Source organism: Papaver somniferum, chromosome 1 (assembly GCF_003573695.1).
Source record: "Papaver somniferum cultivar HN1 chromosome 1, ASM357369v1, whole genome shotgun sequence".
Lineage (NCBI taxonomy): Eukaryota > Viridiplantae > Streptophyta > Magnoliopsida > Ranunculales > Papaveraceae > Papaver > Papaver somniferum.
In genome coordinates this window covers 219,384,206-219,408,816 of record NC_039358.1, presented here as the reverse complement: position 1 = coordinate 219,408,816, position 24,611 = coordinate 219,384,206, and the positions used below count along the sequence as shown (strand labels likewise).

General features: G+C 39.2%; 2 protein-coding genes and 1 pseudogene across 2 annotated transcripts; all 3 read left to right on the top strand.

Annotated features, from left to right (window-relative positions):
• Nucleotides 1-6,429: 6,429 nt before the first annotated feature.
• LOC113337167 lies at nucleotides 6,430-10,853 on the top strand. The gene is made up of 10 exons (XM_026582865.1): nucleotides 6,430-6,536; nucleotides 6,758-6,827; nucleotides 6,914-6,976; nucleotides 7,077-7,203; nucleotides 7,416-7,528; nucleotides 7,747-8,599; nucleotides 8,681-8,794; nucleotides 8,877-9,557; nucleotides 9,639-9,846; nucleotides 10,486-10,853. Exons 6-10 carry the CDS (start codon nucleotides 8,435-8,437, stop codon nucleotides 10,746-10,748), a joined length of 1,431 nt encoding a protein of 476 aa, XP_026438650.1. The 5' UTR covers nucleotides 6,430-6,536; nucleotides 6,758-6,827; nucleotides 6,914-6,976; nucleotides 7,077-7,203; nucleotides 7,416-7,528; nucleotides 7,747-8,434; the 3' UTR covers nucleotides 10,749-10,853.
• A 6,376-nt stretch (nucleotides 10,854-17,229) lies between these two features.
• LOC113360519 lies at nucleotides 17,230-22,685 on the top strand (annotated as a pseudogene).
• A 489-nt stretch (nucleotides 22,686-23,174) lies between these two features.
• LOC113316290 (chlorophyll a-b binding protein of LHCII type 1-like) lies at nucleotides 23,175-24,286 on the top strand. Its single transcript, XM_026564505.1, has one exon. It carries the CDS (start codon nucleotides 23,246-23,248, stop codon nucleotides 24,056-24,058), a length of 813 nt encoding a protein of 270 aa, XP_026420290.1. The 5' UTR covers nucleotides 23,175-23,245; the 3' UTR covers nucleotides 24,059-24,286.
• Nucleotides 24,287-24,611: the final 325 nt, after the last annotated feature.

Genomic DNA, 24,611 nt, shown 5'->3' with positions numbered 1-24,611 from the left:
TTTTATCTCAAACTCATGAAGCTGCATATGATTGTGTCGAGTGTTCATCCTGGAACCTGCTGTTGATAAGACTGCTGCTGCTGATAAGGCTGCTGCTGCTGCCGATGCTGATGTTGGTGCTGCTGCTACTGATCCACCTCCTACCGCTGGTGCCAAAGACGTTGTTTCTCAAACTCCTGAGGAGAAACAGAAGGCCATTGACAAATGGGTCGATGATGACTTTGATTGCAAAAACTACATTCTTAACGCATTATCTGATGATTTATATGAGTATTATTCAACTTTTGAAACTGCTAAAGATGTGTGGAATGCACTACAGAAAAAATATGACACCGAGGAAGATGGCTCAAAGAAGTATGATGTGAGCCGGTATTTGAGACACCAAATGGTGGATGATAGGTCAGTTGTTGCACAGGCTCATGAACTTCAAAAAATTTACCACGAAATTATGAACGAAGGTATGAAAACTGATGAACAATTTCAAGTTTCTGTAATGATTGACAAGTTACCACCTAAATAATTTTCTCTTGAAAGTTTGATTGTTAAGCTCAGGGTTGAGGAAGAAGCTCGGAAACAAGATAAGAAGGAAGCGATTCTCGTTGTTTCTAACAATAAGACTCATCCTAGTTTGAAACCTAAGAAGAATGACCTAAAACCTAACCCGAACCAAAAGAAAGAAGGAAGGCCTAATCAAAACAAGAACCAACACCCATCAAGAAATGGAAAAAATTCCAATTCTGAGTTTCTTTGTTATACCTGTAATAAACCAAACCACATGGCTAGGAATTGCAGGTTTAACAAGGAAAAGAATAACGCACAAGCTAATGTTGTGGGTGACGTTATAAACTTATAATTTCCATGGTCTCTGATCCAGAGTTCTACATGGTTGGTGGATCTGATGGGTGGTGGATAGACAGTGCTGCTTCGCGTCATTGTTGTTTTGATAGGTCCATGTTTAAGACATATGCTGAAACAAAGGATAAGAAAGTGTTGTTGGAAGACTCTCACAGCACCATGGTGAAAGGTTCTGGTACGATAGAGTTGAAGTTTACTTCTGGGAAGACACTCATGCTGGAAGATGTCCTTCACACTCCAGAAATGAGAAAGAACCTTGTTTCCGGCTATCTTCCCAACAAGGCTGGGTTGTATCAAACTATTGGGTCTGATATTTACACTATAACTAAGAATAAGAGTTTTATAGGAAAAGTTATGCTACTGATGGAATGTTTAAGCTTAATGTTGATGCTATGAATAAAATTGAATCTTCTGCTTATATGGTTTGAAATTTTAATGTTTGGCATGGTAGGCTTTGTCATGTGGGTAAAAAGTTAGTAAATAACATGAGCAAGTTAGGTGTCCTCCCTGAATTTTCTGAAAATGAATTTGAAAAATGTGAATATTGCAGTCAAGCAAAAATAACCAAAACTTCACATAATCTGTTGTAAGAGAATCCAAACCACTAGACTTAATACATTCTGATTTGTGTGAATATGAAGGTATCCTAACTAGAAATGGAAAAAGGTATATCATGACGTTCATTGATGAATGTTCTAATTATACTTATGTTTATTTGTTGAGCCATAAAAATGAAGCTATTGAAAAGTTTAAGATCTTTATTGCTGAAATTGAAAATCAATTTGGTAGAAAAATTAAGAGGTTTCGTAGTGATAGAGGCACTGAATATGATTCTGCACCCTTTACTGAAATTTATCAAACTAATGGCATAATACATGAAAGAACTGCTCCATATAATCCTCAAATGAATGGGAAAGCTGAAAGAAAGAATCGTACTCTTACTGAATTGACTGTAGCTTGTTTGCTTAGTTCTGGTGCTGCTTCTCATTGGTGGGGTGAATGTTTGTTGACTGTTTGCCATGTTTTGAATCGCATTCCCAATAATAAAACCAAAATATCTCCTTATGAAATATGGAGAGGTAGAAAACCTAATGTCTCTTATTTTAGAGTTTGGGGTTCTTTAGCTTTTGTTAGAAAACCTGATCCTAAAAGACATAAGTTAGAAAGTAGAGCTTATGAATGCGTTTTTATTGGTTATGCTCAAAACAGTAAAGCTTATAGGTTCTTTGATATTAATAATAAGGTTATTATTGAATCTATTGATGTTGATTTCTTTGAAGAGAGATTTCCTTTTAAATCTAGAAATAATGGGGGTAATAGTGGGGGTTCAATACCAAGTACTTTACCTAGTTCTGATTCTGAACCTAGATTAGAAGAACCTAGAAGTGAAGAAACTAGGATCACTGAATTTGAACCTAGATGCAGTAAAAGAACTAGGACTGAGACAAAAGATAAAAATCCTGACTTTGAATTTTACGCTGTAGAGGAAGAACCTTCTAATTTACAAGAGGCATTTAGTTCTGCAGAGTCTAGTTTCTGGAAAGAAGCTGTAATAATGAATGGAATTCTCACATGTCTAATGGAACTTGGCGTATAGTAGATTTACCTCCTGGTTGTAAGCCTATAGGTTGTAAATGGTTTTTGAAAAGGAAACTCAAACCTGATGGAACAGTAGATAAGCACAAAGCTAGACTGGTTGCTAAAGGATTTAGGCAACGAGAGAACGTAGATTTTTTTGATACATATTCTCCTGTTACTAGATTAACATCTATACGTGTTTTGATTGTCGTTGCTGTTGCTCATAATCTTGTTATTCACCAAATGGATGTTAAAACTGCTTTTTTGAATGGTGAACTAGAAGAGGAAATTTACATGGAACAACCTGAAGGTTTTGTAATTCCTGGACAAGAACAAAAAGTATGTAATCTAGAAAAATCTCTTTATGGTTTGAAACAAGCTCCTAAACAATGGCATGAGAAATTTGATAATTTAATGATTTCAAATAACTTCAGAATAAATGAGGGTGACAAATGCATCTATTATAAATCTGAAAATGATGTGTGTGTGATTGTTTGCTTGTATGTGGATGATTTGCTGATATTTGGTTCCAATTTATATGTTGTCAATGAAACTAAAAGCATGCTTAGTTCGAATTTTGACATGAAAGATTTGGGTGAAGCTAGTGTAATCTTGGGAATCAAAATAACTAGAACTGATAGTGGTATTTCTTTAAATCAATCTCACTACATTGAGAAAATTCTGAGGAAGTATGAATATTTTGATTGTAAACCTATTTGTACTCCGTTTGATCCTAATGTGAAATTGTTTAAGAATACTGGAGAAAGTGTTAGACAATCTGAATATGCTAGTATAATTGGCAGTCTGCGTTATGCAACTGATTGTACTAGACCAGACATTGCCTATGCAGTGGGAGTTTTGTGCAGGTTTACCAGTAATCCTAGTTTGGAACACTGGGATGCTATTGAGAGGGTTATGCGGTATCTGAAAAGAACCACAAACCTAGGATTACACTATCAGAGGTATCCCGCAGTCCTTGAAGGATTTAACGATGCTAATTGGAACACTCTTTCAGATGATTCCAAGGCCACAAGTGGATATGTTTTTACTATTGCTGGGGGAGCTGTATCTTGGAGATCAAACAAACATAGAATTATAGCCCAATCTACGATGGAGGCTGAATTGATGGCACTACCAGCAGCTAGTGAAGAGGCAGGATGGCTGAAGAGTCTATTGTCAGACATTCCAGTATGGGAAAAACCGTTACCAGCCACTTTGATCCACTGCGATAGTACCGCGGCTATCAGAGTAGTAGAGAATCGTTATAATAACAATAAGAATCGACAGATACGTCGAAAGCACGACACAGTTAGATAATTTCTCATGGTGTTATTAGAGTATATCATGTAAGGTCTGAAGGAAATATAGCTGATACTTTGACGAAAGGATTAACAAGAGAAAAGGTATGGAATATCTCTAAAAGTATGGGACTTTTTCCCGTGAGAAGTTGAGTCATTTGTAATGGATACCCAACCTAGAAATAGGTTCAAAGGGACTAGACGAAGTTATAAATAATATGATAGAGTCATGCATTCCCATAGCATGATATCCTGAAGTGGGAAACAGGTTGAGTTTTTTTTTAACTCTTAACGAAGTCTATAGCTCTTAAGTTAGAGTGGGATACACAGGAGTATTCTTGATAGACTCACCTATACGAATGTGAAGGTGTAGTCGCCTTCTATGAGAAATTGGGCATTTCTCTAGATCATTTGTTAAAAAAAGGGATAAACACATAGCCTTAATGTGCGAACTTAAGGACTTTACTCTAGATATAGTTGTGTGTGTTAAATAATCTAATATTAGTTAGAATTCAAGACGCAAGTCACTCTAGTCACCTGGTACTTAGAAAGTTTAACACTATGCAGAGGTTCAAGTCGAAAGGCACCTTTACAGATGCACAACTATACAACACTTGCTAAATGTTTTGAAATATAAGTGGGGGATTGTTGGGGTATGTATATTTAAAAACATAATTTTGTAATAATATACCAAACTTAGAGAGATAGTGTGGTGGTATTATTTTGGGCTCCCACAATAAAGACTTGGGTTCAAGTCTCACCCCATGCATGTGACCAGGTATATTTATATATCTATATTTATTTAATAAAATCCGGGAGAGTGGGGCCTTGGGGGTCTGTGATTCAAAAACTTTTTTTTTTTTTTGCACATCTGACTTTTGGTTTTGAAAAACGTTTACGGTTCGCGAGTTATAACCCCAAAGGTGTCACTATCCATTCACAAAAAACCCATCAAAACAAAAGTAACACGAAAACCCCATGAAAAAAAAAGTAACACAAAAACCCCAAAGAATTTGATGAAACCAATTTTGAAATTTGGGGTTTTTGTATCAATTTTTAAAAATTTGGGGTTTTTGTATCAATTTTGTTTAAGATGGAATTTTAATGGATCCCAACATTTGAATGGGGTTTTTGTACCACAAGTTTGGTCACCTTGGGTTTTTATGACTAGTTTTGAAACGTTTATGGTAATTATTCTCTAGTTAATTGTCTTTAATTTTGACAGTCTTTTCTGCCCGTTTTCTTACTGTTACGGAAAGTTAATTGAGGGGAGTTACTCAAAATTTATTTTCATTAAATTTGATTGATTCTCTTGAGCTATATTAGACTAGTTTTGCAGAGGATGTAAAAATAGAGAGCAAGTGTAGAAAGAGTATTGTGATTCGATTTCTCATAGTGCAGAGAAATCGAACAAGAGAGTATCAGCTGTTTTATCCCATAGGTTTTTCGACAGTTTGGACTGCTAGCACAATCAAAGAGGCAGAGTCGCGAAATACCTTAAAGATAGCGACCTAGTCCGTGACTCAGCTGTTTGAGATTTATTTTGTGAAATTTTCTATATTGTTTCAAACATCTCCAATGCAAGGGGCCAAAGTCTTAAAATTGCATGACGCCTAGGATTTAAGTCATTTTCCACCAAAGTTTCATCTTCAATGCAAAGGTGAAGCTCATAAAAATGATAACATGGCTAAGTGGGGGTAAAGGAGAACTTATAGACTAGAATCTCTCTATGACCTTGAGTCTTAAGTCCATATCATCATTTGTTTTTAAATTTAAACAAAGTTTGTTAGATAAGATCTTAGAGACTTGAAGATTACAGATGAACTTTAAATGATTTTTTTTTTTGGTCTTTTAGCAATGACCAACTAAGAGAAGCTGTTAATAAGACCTCCACATAGGATGATCTTGACCCCAAGCACTAAAGATGCTATAAGGTAATATATTCCTTCAGGGTATGTACATAGGGGGCATTGGATTAACTTCTCATAATAATCAACCTCTCGTACTAAATGAGTAACTTTTAGAGGATGTTTGGATGTCAAAAACAGAATTGTTTCTGCTTTTCTAAAACTGCTTTTCGAAGTTGGTTTCAAATTGTCACGGTTTATAAAGGAGATACCAAAATTAGTGGGGGTGATATCATTATATCTGTCTGATCGCTCAGATGGTATCACCCCCGTTTAAAAATTGCATATCCAAATTAACTTTTGACTTTTTGTTTATAGAAATCGGAAAGTAATATTTTAATGCTCAGGGATACAAACAAACTTTAAAAGTAAAAGATGTTGGATACCAAATACAAAAGTCAACCCAAAAAGTCAAAAATAAATCCCAAGTCCCAACCTAATTTTTTTTTGCTTTGAAGGAACAAAAATTCTATATGAACCGAGAGATTTAGACAACGTGAAAACTACCTCTCACAGAATTTTCAATGGCTCCATCATAAATGGTCCCCTTGCTGTCCTCCGACGGGGCCCACTGGGACCCACCATACCAAACCGTGAGAGAAAAAGACAATTCGGTTTTGGCGTGGTTTGCGGGTCAAACCGTGAGAGAAAAAGACAATTCGGTTTTGGCGTGGTTTGCGGGTGGCGGTCTGTGAAGAAGCACTGTTGAAGGAATTAGTGAAGGTGCATCCAAACACCATCTAAAGTTGTTATGCGGTCATAGTGTCAAACCATCTTTCCAACTTTTCCGACTTCCTTCCCACTAGTCATTCCCGAGTAGTTAGAGTTCATTTGATTGCGGAGAGTTCTGGTGTTTCTACTGCTACTTCACGGTGTTGCTTGATATTTTAACTACAGGGTGAGTAAGAAATCCATTTTAATCAGGAGCTAATGCTGGTTGTCTAAGAGATTATGTTGTTGCATGCACTTTGATTTACTACTATTCATGTTTCAGAAAAATCAATTCTATGAATTTTGAGTTATTTATATCAATCAAAGGTTACTTTCGAGTTCTATTCTGAGGAAGAAACATAGATTTATCCTTTTGATCATCTTCTGAAGAGTGGGTTGTTTTTGTAGTACGATTCTTATAAACCCTACTAGCTAGGGTTCTTCAAGATATTGCAATCAAGTGGAAATCAAATCAAAGGTATAAAAGTTGGTTCAGTTTTTTAGTATTTTGTTTGTAAATTTGTCATTTGATTGTTGTCCTGATTACCAATTGGGGTTATTCAGGTCACCCTTGGTTGCTAGTGTGAAATTGCAGTACTCCCTGTTGAGGTTCTAGTTACCTCAAATGTAAGATAGTAATCTTTACTTTGGTTTAGTCATTTTCTTTTGCAAATATGATGGTTTTGTTAAGTCATTGTTTTAGTCATTTCTGCAATGTTTCTCGCAGTACAAAATCGGCATGCAGTTATGGACGACTTCCCTTCTGCCAAATTCAAATGGAGGATCGAAAAAGTTTCTGAATTGAACCAGGACAATCATTTCTCGCCTACATTCACTGTAGGTCCTTATAAATGGTACATTGCTCATCTTTGTGACCAACCCCTAAGTTTCTGCAGTACTACTACTATTTATATGCTACATACAATTTCTGCTTTGATGGATAGTTGGATACTAATCTTGATATCATGTTGTGGTAGGCAATTCTGTAATTATGATATAATTAGCTAGCCTTGAAATATTATGATGAAATTAATTAACTGTTGTGTTTGTTGATTTTGTGATTCAGGAGTTCTTGCCCATCGAACTCGAGGAATCCGGCCATTCTGGTATGAAGTCTTCACATGAAAAAACCAAGAACAGAAAGAAGCTAGCAAAGGACAATTCTTCAGCTGTTCAAAGGTATAGTTTCACACTACTGACTTCCCACTAGTATACCATGTTTATGCATTTTTGATTCCAAGGCTATGTACTCCAAACACCAGTATTTGCTCTTGATGCCATATGGACCATGTTTAAAAAATAAAACTGTCAATGTGTCTATCACCATCCTTATCCATTTACTCCTTCCGTAACCTTTCTACCTTGTTTATTTCTAATATTTCTTGTTTTCCTTCTAGGTCTAACTGGGATAAAAATGAAAAATTTCCAGTTTCTTCCAATTCTAGAATCAATGATCAGTCGACGCGTCCTCCAGTTTCTTCCAAGTCTAACATTGATGATCAGTCGACGCCTCCTCCAGTTTCTGCTGCAGTTTTTGTTACACCCACGTCGCTCAAGAAATCAGATTGTTATCGGAAGTATTCCATTGATGAAATCAAGGTTAGGTATCATCTTGATGAAAGATTCGAAGTTGAGTTCGTCGAAGGAGGAGATAAGCTGACTGACACACTTATCAAGAATTTTCCTTATGACAGAGATAACCTATTGATTGCTGTCGGCCAGTTGGAGGCCGGGCTACGTTTACCTTTGTACTACCCGGAAAATCCTTTCTATTATGAGGTGTTGAGTCAACGTGCTGATAAGAGGGGCATCTTTCAGTACACCGGCAATTTCTTTCGTTTTTTGCGTGAATGTCGCAAACGTAGCAAGGGCTGCACTGGGATCACGTCTATTGTTCCTCAGTTTCGTCGTGAGGATTACACTGCAACCAACTTCAAGTGGACTTGGGGTGATAACATATCAGTGAGGAACCGGTTTCCTTGGTGTGTCGGCCCTCGTCGCATCCCTTATAGCCAGGATTAGGATTTCTCCGGTAAAGTCGAGCTCCTCTCTGAGTATAAGCCTAATAAGGGGAAAAAGTTTGATATGGTGCGACTTGATCATGATGACAAGTGGTTCCGGACTCCCTTGCGTATTAAGGGTCCTTGGGTGATGGGCTGGTTAACTTCTGGAGATCCCCGCACCAGCTTTGTGAAATACTATCCTCCTTACGAACCATGGACTCTAAACATGGTTGCTAGTACTGAAGTGGTAGATTCCTACCTTATGTTACCCTTTGTAATCTGCTCATGCTTTCTTTTAACTTTTTTGCCTGTTTGCTTCTCTGCATAGACTTCTGTTCCTCGTTCTACCGATGGGACTGCCACAGTTGGTGATGATCCCAATTGGACGACTCCACTAGTTCGTCTGAAGCGAAAGCCCGCCCCTGGTGACAAGACTGTTGAGGTAAAGAATAATCTTTTGAAGTAGTTCATATATGTGCCCCTGTTTTTTTGTCTAAACATGTTTAGGAACTGCCTTGCCGCAGGATACAACTGTGAAAAGGTCTAGGCCTGATACATTGGATGTCCGGTCTTCTAGTAAGAATACTGAAGATGTGGAGATCCCAAATGTTGACGATGCTCTGCAAGTTCTTGACACCTCAACCACCAGCTGTGATGTGGGTTTGTGTGAGAAATATACAGTGAATTCTTCAAGTGGGGATGCATCCATTCCACCCGTTGATCCTTTGGCCAACCCACCTGTTGCTACGAATGTTGTGCCATTGCCTAACGGTGATGCCCCAAGGGTTATGGAAGAGAGTACTACTCATGCTGCTCCTTTTGTGAATTCGAGCGTTCTTGATTTCGAAGTCGGTGATGGAGGCAATGAGTTTGAGGTACCAGGTAGTATCTTTGGTGGACCTTCAAAAGAATATTCTTCCAGTGCCACTCCTGCTGTGGATGCGGGTCCAGCTTCTACCCCTCTTGGTGCAAATCTCACTTCAGAAGTGCAGTCTGGCGCCATGGCTGCGGGTCAAGCTTCTGTGTCTGTTCCTGGTGCAGTGTCATCCAACATAATTGCTTCTGACCCGCTATCCTCTTCATCTGGCGTCGAGCCGACGAAGTCCCATATGTTCTGTAATCCCTTTGTTGCTCTTGAAGAATTCGAGGATGAGGATGGGTTGATGCAGTCCGCCATGTTGGACTACGAGTCTGCCTTCTCTTCTGTAAGTGATTCTGACTTCCTGCTGCTTTTTATGCTGACCATGGCCAAACTCTGATTCTAACTTCTTTTTTTCTACCCCCAGCTTGCTAGGTTTGGTGAGTACTGCCGTATGGCCCGTAAGTTAAACCATGCCAAATTCAAAGAGTTTGCTACCCGCTTGTCTGGTACTCAGCGTGAGAAGGATTTGCTGGCGTCAGAGGTTTGCGGTCTTAAGAAGCGGATGCAGGGATTGGTCAGTCGTGCAGACGAGGCAGACACTGCACTGGCTAAACAAATAGAAACCACTAATTGTAAGTGTTTCTAGACTGCTCTCTTTTCTTTCGTGAGCTGATAAAGTCATTTTTGTGGTGGTCGTCTGGGGTCCTCCATTTTTTCCTGTTACACGAAGTCAACCACAAGTCCGAACAATCCTTGCTTTTTCCAAGAATATGATCACTCAATTTTGCGAGCCCTTGTGCAAGAAAACTTTCAATCTGACCTTCATAATAGTCCGTAGGAAAATCCCTAAGACCGTGTGGCCCAGCTAGAAAAATCCTTAGGCGACCTGAAGACGTTTTAGTGACAATGCTGAGGCTGTTATTTATAACTTAGGGCCAGCCTAGAAAAGGCAATTCTAGAATAAAGAATACTACTGCTGCCTGTGACATCTTTAGTGCACAAAACTGTAATCTTGCCACAGAAAAACGAAGAAGTTCAAGAACCTTCGAGCATATTTTATTAGGCTTGGTAAGGACTATGAATCCATATCCACCAAGCATAGGTCCCGTGAAAGCAACAAATAAATGTAGATCATATAATTACATAAAGAGCCTTGGATCGAGTTCAGTAAGTTCGACTTGTATGGAAGGTAGTTTGGTTTGCACTGATACTCGCCTTTCTCCGATTATATCATTCTTATCAGCCTTTATATCCTTTCTTCCTTTGTGTAGGTGTCCAAGAGCAGCTGAGAATTGCGAATGCCCGAATACAAGAGCTTGAAAGTTCAAACCAGGATCAAGCTCTACAACATGCGGGTGTGCAGCTTCAACTGCAAGATGAAGTTGCGGGTCTGAAATCTCAGCTCAAGGAAAACGCAAACCGGGCCAAGGAATTTTACGTAAAGTGGGCCAAGGATCAAGTAAACCAAGCTTTTGACCTAGCTGAATCTTCTGGGATGATGAAGCCTGGTGAAAAGTTCAAACGTCTGGTATGACTTGATACCATCACTTGTTGGTGGATGGTATCATTTTGTTTTTCCTTGTGAAGATTCTGTAACCATCTATCTTGTGCAAAGTATTGTGTTTTAGTTGGTCGCGTTTCCACCGTCCTAACCATGTAAATATCTAAATCTTTTTACAAAAAAGAAGAAGATCGGATAGAAGGTTCAATTTGCGAAGAATTAACATTTAGGACCGGACATGCCCAATAGTGGCTCTGGCCGCCAGTAGGAATATTGAAAAAGTCCTATATCCATTATTTTGATGTCAAACTAGCTACACCATTTAGTAGAGCTAGCTCGGTAAGGTAACTCACATATCCAAACCTTGAACTCAGAATCTTTCGTGGACTAGGGCCAAGAACATTGCAGCGTGCTGGAGTCTCTTCACTCAAAAAAAGAATACAGTGGCAGTCACTCTAGTTATCTTGATCACATAGTTTGATTTTGAACTTGATCGATCTCAGTGAAATCTAGCAAATTTGGTATAAACTCCTTCTATAGCCTCAAGATTTTACATCATAGATGGCTCCAAGTGCACGGAAACTGCAATTGAAACCAAAGAAAAAATAAGCTTTCAGTTAACTTGGAAACAGTAAAACTGAGTTGCCCTTTAGTAATCTTAAGACTAGCTATATTACATGCACATTCAATAATCTTGCGTCAAATGTCACATTTATATTTCATTAGTCATGTGCAGATTTGTATCAATCATTTCCCCCTATGTAATACGAAAATCCCTGTCCCTTTTCCATTTGAAACACTCAAACAGTCATATCTACTACAGCAAATTATGAAAAGATACAGCATTCTGAAAGTTAGACTGAGACGATGTTCTACGAAAGACATCGATTCTAATCAGCTAATTCATAATTCAAAACCGGATCTTGAATGTCTAAAAAGTAGAAGCTGTCCCCCATACAAATGTCTAAAAGCCTACAAATTAGGCAGACTAATAATAGTACTATCACGTTTTAAACCTTAATCAACACAATTACTACCATCTCTAATATTTCAACAACGTAATCAGTGATTATCGCTTACAAAATCATTACTACCGCTGTTATTTATTAATTAATAATTAATTAAAAGTAATCTATTTATTATACTAATCGATCGCTAAAAAGAAAAAGAGACTTAAAACACTTGAAAGCTTCAAACGTCCTATAAGATACCACATAACTGTGGACAGATTCTTTATGCACGCACTTTCACACGTTCTCAGTCTCCAGATGTATCTTTACCAGCAACCAAAAAGACTCCTCAAAGGAGAAGCAGAAAGAGGAATCCAAAGAGAGTGGAACAAGAAGCTTTTATTTATTTTTATTTTATTATTGTTCATGGGGTCTTAGGAGCTGGTGGAAAGTGATCAAAACTGTGATATTAGAGAGGAACGAATTAGGGAAGGTGATTCTGTCTGATCACTTCCCGCAGTCGTTGTTGAAAGTTAGAACAAGGTTTTTGGTTTAATATCTTCCACACCTGAACTGTGGAGACTCATTCATTATTTATACTTGAAGATGTTACAGAGATAGAGTTTATCAACCGATAAAATAGCTAACAAAGAGTGAACGAGTTATATGCATTCAACGAGACTTGGTAGCTAGTCTTGAGGAAGACTGAACTGAACTGAGCTGATAGCTGACGCCTAGGAAGACTGAGCTATTTGCTTAACACCTCCCCTCAAGTTGTGCGTGAGTTGACGAATGTGCAACTTGGCTCGCAAAAGATTAAACCTTGGCGCAGAAAGGCCCTTGGTGAAAATATCTGCAAACTGATCCTTTGAGCTGATGAACCTTACTAGCAACTGCTTGCTAGCAACTCTTTCACGGACAAAATGAAAATCTATCTCAATGTGTTTGGTACGGGCATGTAAAACTGGATTTGCTGCAAGATATGTAGCCCCTAGGTTGTCACACCAGAGCAATGGTGGTGCAATGTTGAAGCCAAGTTCCCGAAGCAAAGATTGGATCCAGATAACCTCTGAAGTAGCAATAGCCATGCCTCGATACTCTGCCTCTGTACTAGACTTAGAGACCGTCTTCTGCTTCCTTGCACTCCATGAGATAAGATTGCCACCAAAATAAACACAATAACCACTCGTCGAACGTCGATCATCTAGACTGCCAGCCCAGTCTGCATCAGAATACGCATGGAGAGAGTAATCACGAGAACCACCAAGATGAAGGCCATCGTCTATGGTGGTTTTTAAATATCTGAGAATTCGTTTGACATTTTCCCAATGCTCAATATACGGGTCATGCATATACTGACACACCTTGTTTACAGCAACAGAAATGTCAGGTCTGGTAAGATGTAGATATTGCAGCGCACCTACTACACTACGGTAGAGAGTAGGATCCTTGACTCTCTCACTACCTCCCTTCTGAATCTTTGCATTTGCAGCTAGAGGAGTGGACACAGGCTTCACACCATCCATTTTCGTACGTCTCAAAAGATCAGTTACATACTTTCTCTGAGTAAGTATCAGTGAATTGGAACTCCTGATGACCTCAACACCCAAGAAGAATGATAAATCCCCTATATCCTTCAGAGAAAACTCAGAACCAAGAGACTCAATCAGCTGTTGTATCTTTAAGGCATTAGAACCCGTGACAATGATGTCATCCACATAAATGAGAACATAGGTTACATGCTCAGGAGTTTTTAATATGAACAATGAGCTATCAGAGATAGAACCTGTGGAACCAAGCTTAACCAGATAGTTGCTTAGCCTTGAAAAACAAGCACGTGGGGCTTGTTTGAGACCATATAAAGATTTATGCAGCTTACAGACATGATGTGGATAGTTTGGATCAACATACCCAGCAGGCTGCTTCATGTAAACCTCCTCCTCCAAATTTCCATGTAGGAAAGCATTTTCGACATCCAATTGCTTTAGCGGCCAACCGTGCATCACAGCAATAGATAAGACAAGACGTATAATACATGGTTTTATCACAGGACTGAAAGTTTCACCATAATCAATCCCTGCTTGTTGATTGAACCCTTTTGCAACCAGACGGGCTTTATGCTGACTGATACTGCCATCAGGATTTTGTTTTACACGAAAGACCCACTTTGAACCTACAACATTCATACCATCTTTGAAAGGCACCAATGAGAATGTACCATTTTTAATCAAGGCATTAATCTGGACGTCCATAGCTTTTCTCCACTAAAGAAGCTTGCAGGCCATAGAGTAGCAAGTCGGCTCCATGAAGTCCTCTTCCAACAGCGGACGTTTCGTGGCGGTTAAACATAGCTTCTGAATGGGTTTCGTAATACCAGATTTAGCTCGAGTCGTCATAGGGTGGGCCACAACTGTCGGTTCCGCAGAAATATCCCTTGATGAAGCTGCAACAGTGTTAGATAACTCTGAATCAGAAGCTGAAATCTGATCAGATACAGCCTGTGATTGTGCAGAAGAATTCACCAGAGCAGGTGAATCTGGAGCATATGATGCAGTTGGTGATGGAGCAAGAACCATTGGAGATAATGTAGCAGCCTCCTGATGTACTTGAGAGTTACATTGATTAAAAGGAGGAGAAAGTAAAACACTAGTTCTTGATGGATCATTACCTGAACAAGTCAACGGAGTGTGGCGCTGCCGAGAAGACTTGAATGGAAACGCCTTTATTCAAACCTAACATGACGAGATATGTGAAGCCTGTTTGTTTTCTGATGCAAACACAAATAACCCTTGTGTGCACTGCTATACCCTATGAAGACACATGGAAGTGACCTTGGTTCAAGTTTATTTGCATTATAAGGCCTAAGGCAGGGGTAAGCTAGACAACCAAAAACTCGTAAGGAAGAGTAGTCTGGAGACTTTTGAAAAAGAAGTTCTAAAGGAGTTATAGACTCTGAGTTGGATTTTGGGAGCCTGTTGATCAAAAAACAGGCTGTGGTAAAGGCATCAGCCCAGAAGGAACGAGGCATGTGTGCATGAAACAAAAGTGCCAAACCAGATTCAGTCACATGACGAATTCTACGTTCTGCAAGGCCATTTTGAGGTGACGTGTGAGGGCATGAAAATCTATGTTGAATGCCTGAATCATTGAGATAAGAAGTGAACTTCTTAAACTCTAAGGCATTATCTGATTGAAATATTTTGATGTTGTGGTCAGTTAGATTTTCAACCTGTTTGTGAAAAATAATGAAGGTTTTAAGAGCATCAGACCTTTGCACAAGTGGGAAAACCCAGGTAAAATGAGAATAGACATCCATTATCAATAGGAAATAACGAAAACCATATCTTGACAAGTGAGGAGAGACCCAAATATCAGAAACAACCAAGCTCAAGGGCTTGTTATAAACTGTTGAACTAAGAGAGAAAGACAATTTCTTGCTCTTACTGATATGGAAAGAGTGACAAAAATCAAAGTTTTTATTAGCAATAGGAAGAGAAAATTGTTGGCATATTCTGGACACTGTGCGCAACATGGGATGACCTAGTCTCTGGTGCCATAATGGTAAACTAGAAGCAACATGTGCCTGCGGTTTTATTGAAAAATTCAGCGAACTTACTCCATCTAGAACATACAGACCATTCCTTTCAAGTCCTCTCAGCAGTGGAAGCCCCGTGTGCTTGTCCTTCACAACAAAATAAGAAGTGTGAAATTCAAAGAAGACTGCATTGTCCTTACAGAATTGAGATACTGAGAGTAAATTACACTTGATGTCAGGCACATGAAAAACATTATTCAAATGAAAATATCTAGAATTTTTTGTAAAAGAACTGTTACCAACGTGAGAAATAGTCAATGAATTACCATTACCCACTTGCACTTGTTCAGTGCCATCATACTCATGAGGAATAGTCAGATTTCTCATATCTGTTGTCAGATGATTTGTAGCTCCTGTGTCTGTAACCCATTGTGTGTCATGGTGGCCACCAGGTAAAGCTATGTAAGCAGTTGGTTGACGCTGCTGAGTGGTATTAGGTTTCTCATAACGAAACCAACATCTATCTGCAAGATGGTTTCTTTTTCTTGCAGATTTGGCACTTTGGTCCTGTGCCGACATCATTTTGTGGCTGCTGCTGGTTATTGCGATGTGCATTATTGTTGTTGTTGTTCCTCCTGTATGACAAATTTGGATTGTGCTGATACTGAGATGTTGGACCTGCATATCTCCTTTGGTCCTGCCTATTGCCAGATGTGGCTGAGGTAGACACTGCAACATTGGCTATTGGTGACTGCAGCAAGGCTAGCTGTGATTCTAGCCTCATGTCATAAGTTAAAAGATGGGAGTAAAAGAGATCAATGTCCATACCCTCTATTGTTGTGAGAGAAGTGACAATCGGATCATAGCTTTGGTTTAAGCCATTGCAGATGGCTTGCTTCTTTTCATCACTAGATACTGTATAACCTGATTCTGCTAACTGAGCAAATAGAGTTTTAGCTTCAGATAAATAAGATTTCAGAGTCTTATTACCTTTTGAGAGGTTGTGAAGCTGCTTCTTGAGATTCATTTGATGAACAAAGGTTTTGGGTGCATATTCTGATTCTAGCTTGTCCCATATTTCTTTAGCAGTGTCTAGCCTTGCTACCGTGCTCAAGACTTCAGGAGTCAAGGTTGAATTCAGCCATCCGACAATCAGTGAGTCTTGAGATTCATAAGCAACAAAACTAGGATTTATGGTTTCTCCATCTGGAAGTGTTTTTGCTGGTTTTGGTTTAGTTCCATCAATGAAACCTGTGAGATCATGACACTTAAGAATAGGTTTAAATTGAGCCTTCCACAGCAGATGATTTGTTTCGGTGTGTTTCAAGGTAACTAGATGGTGAATTTGTACTTGTCTAAGGGAGGTTGTAGTATCTGCCATTGTTGATGGTGCAGAACTGATTTTTTTTGTTTGGGTTTTTTTTTTTTTGATAAGCGGAAGGTGGCTTGGATCAAAAGCTGATACCAAGTTAGAACAAGGTTTTTGGTTTAATATCTTCCACACCTGAACTGTGGAGACTCATTCATTATTTATTCTTGAAGATGTTACAGAGATAGAGTTTATCAACCGATAAAATAGCTAACAAAGAGTGAACGAGTTATATGCATTCAACGAGACTTGGTAGCTAGTCTTGAGGAAGACTGAACTGAACTGAGCTGATAGCTGACGCCTAGGAAGACTGAGCTATTTGCTTAACATTGAATAATTAATAAAGCCGAAACATCCGACTAAAATTTATTTTCTCACTTAAGATAGTGCATCGACTGTATTAACAACCCAAGGCGCTATTAAAACATACAATAACTAGGTAATGAACCAAAACAATCTGGAAAAAAAAGAAAGAAAACAAGGATTCCATTTTCACTTGAGAGTTGTCTCTGTGTTTTTGAGAGGTTGTAGATCACACCACTTAAATCTTTTGTGTCGTATGTGTGTGCTTGATTTCATTTCATTTTTCTTATTTTCTTTTTGAATTTGGTGCTGACGAATTTCATATCTTGGTTGTGCTTTATATATATAGAGAGAGGTTCTGCTACTTAGATATTCGTATTTTGAGTTCTATCAACCATGTACAACAGCAGCAAAAATCGCATTCTGTTCCTGTTCACTCTAAATCTCTCCTTTCTGATCTATCGAGTGTCTGCTGCTGACTATATCTATGTTCCACTTGATAGAATCCACTTGGACTGTGGCACAGAAACAAAAGATACGGGTGATAAGATATGGTTAAGCAATTTTGGTTCAAAATATGCAGCTTCAGACCTGACCAAGTCAGAATCTAAAGAGGCTTCTTACAAAATCATTTCGGTTGCTGATGTACCTTACATGACCGCTAGAATTTTCAGATCTGAGTTCACTTATAGTTTTCCTGTTGGTGCTGGTTGGAAATTTGTTCGTATTCACTTTCACTCATCAATGTATGGGTATCTGAGCGAATCTAATGCTATCTTTTCGGTTTCATCTGGTGCATATACTCTCCTTAAAGACTTCAGTGTACCGTCACAAGCCAGGGAGGATCAAACCTATGGTACCGTTGTCAAGGAATTCTCTGTTAACGTAGATAAAGGAAGACTGAACATAACTTTTTCACCATCCTCAAATCACACAGATTATTATGCACTTGTGAATGGGATTGAGGTAATGTCGATGCCAGATATCTACAGTTCTGCCAATGGAAGTGCTATTATTGCGGGTGAAAAGGGAGTTTATCTCATCATCAATCACACTACTGTTCTTGAGAATGTTGTTCGACTGAATGTTGGTGGGGAAAATATCTCTCCTGCGACAGATACTGGTTTGTCTCGCTCATGGTCTGATGATTCACCATATCTTTTTGATACATCTAATCTGAAGGAATCTGCAAATGCTAGCCTGCAGATTAAATACCTTTCCAGCATTCTTCCTTATGTTGCACCAGAGAGTATCTATAGGACTGCTCGAACAATGGGAGGGAACCAATTAACAAACAAGTTGGGCAACTTGAGTTGGCAGTTTCCAGTTGACCCTGGTTTTCACTACCTTGTAAGGCTACATTTCTGTGAGTTCGATTCAGATATCATTAAGGTCAACCAAAGGGTATTCCAGATCTTTCTTAATAATCAAATTGTCGAACATCAGGCTGATATAGTTGCATGGGATGGAAGTTTCGGAAATGGTATTGCCTTGTATAAAGATTATGCTGTGCGTGTTCCTAAAGGGGAAGGGAAGCAGGATCTACTGGTTGAGCTACATCCTAATATAGCAACTAAGTCCCAATATTATGATGCCATCTTAAATGGTTTGGAAATCTTCAAGGTAAATGATACTACTGGAAACCTCGCTGGACCAAACCCAATTCCTGCTTTAAGCAAGTCCGGGAAACATACTGCAATTATAGCAGGTGGTATAGGTGGAGTGGCTGCTTTATGTCTTCTTTGTGTTGTTATCTTTGTGGTATTCCGGAGAAAGAGGCAAGCAGATTCCGGTGCCAGAGTTCGGTCACCTTTGTGGCTTATGCATTCTCTATATGGTACATCACATCCTCCAGTTTCAGGAAAAATGCACACTACCCGAGGCTGTGCTTCGTCATTTTCTTCGGATACTTGTCGACACTTCTCATTTGCGGAAATTAAAGCTGCTACAAGTGTTAAGGATCGAGCAAGAGAGATGAGAGTATAAACGCGGAAGCATTAAACATCTATATTGATAATAATTCGGTGTATCTTTCTCATTAATTCTCTAGCTATTTATACAATCACAAGACTTGGCTCTCAAGGCACAAGACTTGGTTCTCAAGATAATTCATTCCTAATATAACTCTCACAACTTAAATATGTATATCTCCTAAATATGGACTTTCCAATATTATTTCCTAATACCCTCCCTCAAGATGGAGCATGTAGATCACGAATGCCTATCTTGGACAAAAGAAATTTAACTTCAGTTTTCTTCTTTTTTTTTCAACACTTTTGTGAAAAAAAATCTTCAGATCGTAGTTCAAGGACGTTTCGGTCCACTTCGTAGTTTAAGGACATTTCGGTCCCATCTTCTTAGTTTAAGGACATTACGGTCCTCTTCGTAGTTTAAGGACGTTTCAGTCCCCTTCGTAGTTTAAGGACATTTCGGTCCTCTTCGTAGTTTAAAGACATTACGGTCCCCTTCGGAAGTTTAGGGACATTTCGGTCCTCTTCGTAGTTTAAGGACATTACGGTCCCCTTCGGAAGTCTAGGGACATTGCGGTCCTCTTCGTAGTTTAGGGACATTTCGGTCCTCTCTTCGTAGTTTAAGGACATTGTGGTCCCCTTCGTAGTTTAAGGACATTACGGTCCCATTTTCGTAGTTTTTGGACATTACGGTCCCATTGGTAGTTTTAGAACATACAGGTTCCATCATAGTTTTAGGACATCTCGGTCCCCTTCGTAGTTTTAGGATATCTCGGTCCCATCTTCATAGTTTTAGGACATCTCGGTCCCCTTCGTAGTTTAAAGACGTTTCGGTCCCCTTCGTTTCTTCGGTAGAATACTTCTTGTACTCTTGGTTTCTTGGTTTCTTCGATAGAATACTTTGTGTACTCTCTCGACAACTCATAGGATTTTAACCTACTATTGTTGTTCTTTTCTCATCACCTCTTGGTGATTGTTTTTTTTTTTCTTTCTTCTTTTTTTTCTTCACAATATGAATGTTGTTTCTTCTTCTCTTGTTCCAGTCACGCTTTTGTTGCGAAACCTTCACACTTTTTTTTTTTTTTTAAGATTCTCTCACAATCTTTCTCTTGTTACGCTTCTGCCACAAGCAATAACTAACACAAAGTCTGTCACACTTTGTAAGTTTTCCAAGTTTCTCTCACAAACTCTTCAACCACACTTCACTTCTTCCAACATGTTTTAACCAGCTTTCTACAATACCTCTGACAGAAACTGTCCACCTTCTCTGTATAAACCTTTTGTCACGCCCACTGTCACAACCGTGACACTTTCTTCTGTTATGCTTCTGTAACTATTCTTCAACTTCCTTCACCATTAACGCCAGCAATCCATCGTTCAATCCAAATTTCATAGCACCCTTGAAAGCTAATCTCTTTAACTTGTTTTATCTGCAACCTCCAGCTCACGATCAACCCATCAACAGTCGTGATCTCTGTCAATTTCTTCCCGGCAAAACTCTGTCAACGATCTTCACAGTTAACCACCACATCCATCACTGGCTCCGGAATCTCTGCTTCTTCAGCATCGTTCTTTCAACAGTCACCAATCATCATCATCGTCAGCAGCATTCCATTATTCGGTCATCCATCAGTAAACAGTGCCCGTAACCATCATCACCTTCTAGCCATCTCTTCATTCTTGTTGCTTTCGCAATTCTCTCAAAACCCCTTTGTAAGCATTACACGAACCCAAGTAGTTACCACTTGTCAATTGTAGAAACATGTTAACTTTGGGACTACGTTCTCCTGCGTTTTAACTTTTTCAGTAACCGAGCTTCCTTGTTATCTTGTACAAACAACCAAACACACCTTAACCTCAACCATCGATTTGATATTAACAGTCATAACCACCTCATCATTCTCTTCCCTGATTTTTCTCGTGTCCACCACAGCATGATATCTTCTCAAACCCTTGTCTCAAGCTTCGGAGAACACAAGTTAAATCCATCGCAACAAGTCACGATTTTTTTTACTAACCTTTCCTTCTTCTGTTTTGATTTCGAACTAAAAAATTTGATTTTAGTTCAACAGCCATTAAACCATGACTACAGCAGCAACGTAATCCTTCGTTCATCACCTCAAACGACACAGCTAACTCATCTCAGTTTTCTTCTTATATCAACAGCAATCACCACCTTCCATCAAAGGAATTCAATGGCGTCAAGCTATTTTCAGTTCCTCATTCATCATCTTGAGACTGAGATTCATCTCCTTAAGCTCATACCAATCTTATGTCGTCTGTTTTCTTCAATACTGGCTACGAAACATGGCAGTAACTACCACAATAGTATACCATCATCTCTGCCTGCATCTTCTTCTTTGTATTTTCTTCAAACCCTAACCAAACTGGAATTCATATTCTAATTACAGTATCCATCACCTTCCTTCATGACAGCATCTGCCTTCCTCTGAAAAACCAGCAACACGGCTTAACAAACCTTCAAACCCTCTTCTTTTCTTCTTCATGCAAACAGCAACCAAACAACGATTTTTTTTTATTTTTTTATTTTTTTTTTGATAACCCTAAAACGAAAAACAATAGAACTTCTATATCTCTTTCTCCTTCTCTCTCTTCCTCTCATACCAGATCGAGCAAGAGAGGAGAGTATAAACGCGGAAGCATTAAACATCTATATTGATAATAATTCGGTGTATCTTTCTCATTAATTCTCTAGCTATTTATACAATCACAAGACTTGGCTCTCAAGGCACAAGACTTGGTTCTCAAGATAATTCATTCCTAATTAATATAACTCTCACAACTTAAATATGTATATCTCCTAAATATGGACTTTCCCATATTATTTCCTAATAACAAGCAACTTCAGTGAGGCTTTAATCTTGGGTGTTGGTAGTTTTGGAAAGGTTTACAAGGGTGTAATAGAAAATGGGACTACCAAAGTTGCCATTAAACGTGGAAACCCTCTCTCTAAGCAAGGTGTTCACGAATTCCAAACAGAAGTTGAGTTGCTTTCTAAACTCCGACATCGCCATCTTGTATCCCTAATTGGGTACTGTGAAGAGAACTGTGAAATGATTCTTGTTTATGATTACATGGCTCCTGGAACGCTACGCGAGCACCTCTACAACACCGAATACCCTCCAATTCCTTGAAGCAAAGACTTGAGATCTGCATCGGAGCTGCTCGTGGTTTACATTACCTCCACACAGGCGCCAAACCTCAAACAATTATTCATCGAGATGTGAAGACAACAAACATCCTCCTGGATGACAAATGGGTTGCGAAAGTCTCAGATTTTGGGTTGTCAAAACTTGGACCTTCATCGGATCATACGCATGTCACTACAGCTGTGAAGGGAAGTTTCGGCTATATGGATCCGGAGTACTTCAGGAGGCAGCAAATAACAGAGAAATCAGATGTCTACTCATTGGGCGTCGTACTGTTTGAGGCCCTTTGTGCAAAACCAGCACTCATCCAACGTTACCAATTGAGAAAGTATGCTTAGCAGAATGGGCTTTGCATTGCCAGAGGAAGGGCATCATTGATCAGATAATCGACCCTTACTTGAACGGAAAAATAGCACCAGAGTGCTTAAAGACGTTTGCAGAGATTTCTGAGAAGTGTCTGAATGAAAAAGGAATTGATCGACCACCAATGGGGGATGTTCTTTGGAGTTTAGAACACGCCCTACAGTTGCAAGAAAACATGGAAGGAGGCTGTGGAGTTCATGGTGACATGGATGATGAAGAAATGCAATTTTCCAAGGATCCTGATGCAATATCATCAGGATTCAGTGGGAGCGGAAACAATTCATGGAGCAGTGGATTGCTACCGCGCTAAGCATGACCAGTGAAGAACGAGGACTCCTGTGGTAACTTAAGACCTAGTGTTGTATTCTTGCAGACACTGAACATGTAAGGAAGGTAAAATCATGATCAAGTCTCAAGGGCAATGAGACTAATAAACTAAGCAGAATTCAAGCAAGCCTTCTGCACTCTGTAAGATGATGTAATTTATATTTTTTTAACATAATTTGTACTGGCTTGTTTAGCAACACTAATTTATATATTTTTTAACATAATTTATATTCTTGCTTCAGAGTTTTACTTTAATCTTAAACTGTGCAGAGTTGTATCTGTCAGTCTCCCTGTCTAATTCATTACGTATAGGAAAATCCATGTCAACATATATTGCGTGGCTGAAAAAAAACCTCACAGATTTTAGAATTTGTGGTGCCAACTCCAGGACCAATAACAACACAGCAGAAGATCTTCATGGATAGATACATCTATCCTGCACTAGTCTATATAAAGAACATGAACTGCATCAGTTTTAACTCACCAGATTAAAATACCATATTCAATAATCTTTCATTTTTCTCTCCAACAAAACCATATTAAATGGCAACCATGGCTCTCTCTTCTCCTTCATTTGCAGGGAAAGCTGTCAGTCTGAACTCACAATCAGAATTCCCAGCCAATGTTAGAAGCAGCAGCAGCGGTAAGATCTTGATGAGGAAGACATCCGCAAAGAAGCCTGCTGCTTCTTCAGGAAGTCCATGGTATGGTCCAGACCGTGTCAAGTACCTCGGTCCCTTCTCTGGTGAGTCTCCGTCTTACCTAACAGGTGAATTTGCTGGTGACTACGGTTGGGATACTGCTGGACTATCAGCTGATCCAGAGACCTTTGCCAAGAACCGCGAACTTGAGGTGATCCATTCAAGGTGGGCGATGCTCGGCGCTTTGGGCTGTGTCTTCCCCGAACTCCTCTCTAGGAATGGAGTCAAATTTGGTGAAGCAGTTTGGTTCAAAGCTGGATCTCAGATTTTCAGTGAAGGAGGACTAGACTACTTGGGTAATTCCAGCTTGGTTCATGCACAGAGCATCTTGGCTATTTGGGCCACACAAGTCATCCTTATGGGAGCTGTTGAGGGTTACAGAGTTGCCGGTGGTCCATTAGGTGAGGTCGTCGATCCACTTTACCCAGGTGGAAGCTTCGATCCATTAGGCCTCGCGGAGGACCCAGAGGCATTTGCCGAGCTAAAGGTAAAGGAACTTAAGAATGGTCGCCTCGCTATGTTCTCCATGTTTGGATTCTTCGTTCAGGCTCTTGTTACTGGAAAAGGTCCTCTAGAGAATCTAGCAGACCATCTTTCCGATCCAGTGAACAACAATGCTTGGTCATACGCTACGAACTTCGCTCCCGGGAAGTGAGAATAAGCCTGACAGTCAACCAAGACAGTCAATCTCCCATCATAGTAGGCAAAATGGTGTTTGGTTTTCACTTTTTTGCATAAATTTCCTCTGTATATCCATGTAGCTTATAAAATGTGTAGCATGTCTGTGTATGGATCTAATTTCTTATAGAATCCATTTTATTTAATTCCAACAGAAACAACATACATTCTAGAAACAATGAAACCATTCAATTGTCTTGATGTAGACTGTGAATTGTGATAGCCAGAAGTCGCGGTTCTATATTTTGGTAGTCATTCTAGCGCGTCTTATAATTCTCTTCTTTATGAGCAGTATATTTACAACGGAAACAACTATCAAAATGCCAAAAGTCTAGCATCGACTGCCCATCCAGTTAAGCCATAGTTTCACATACAAAATCAGACTAAGGATGAGATTTATCAGAACCAACAAACTTTCTGACTTTACCATCTATTTCAACCAAATTGGAACCTGAAACTCCTTTAGAACCCCTCGTTCATTCATCATCATCACCTAATTTCCATAGCTTTTGGGGACATAATAAATATAA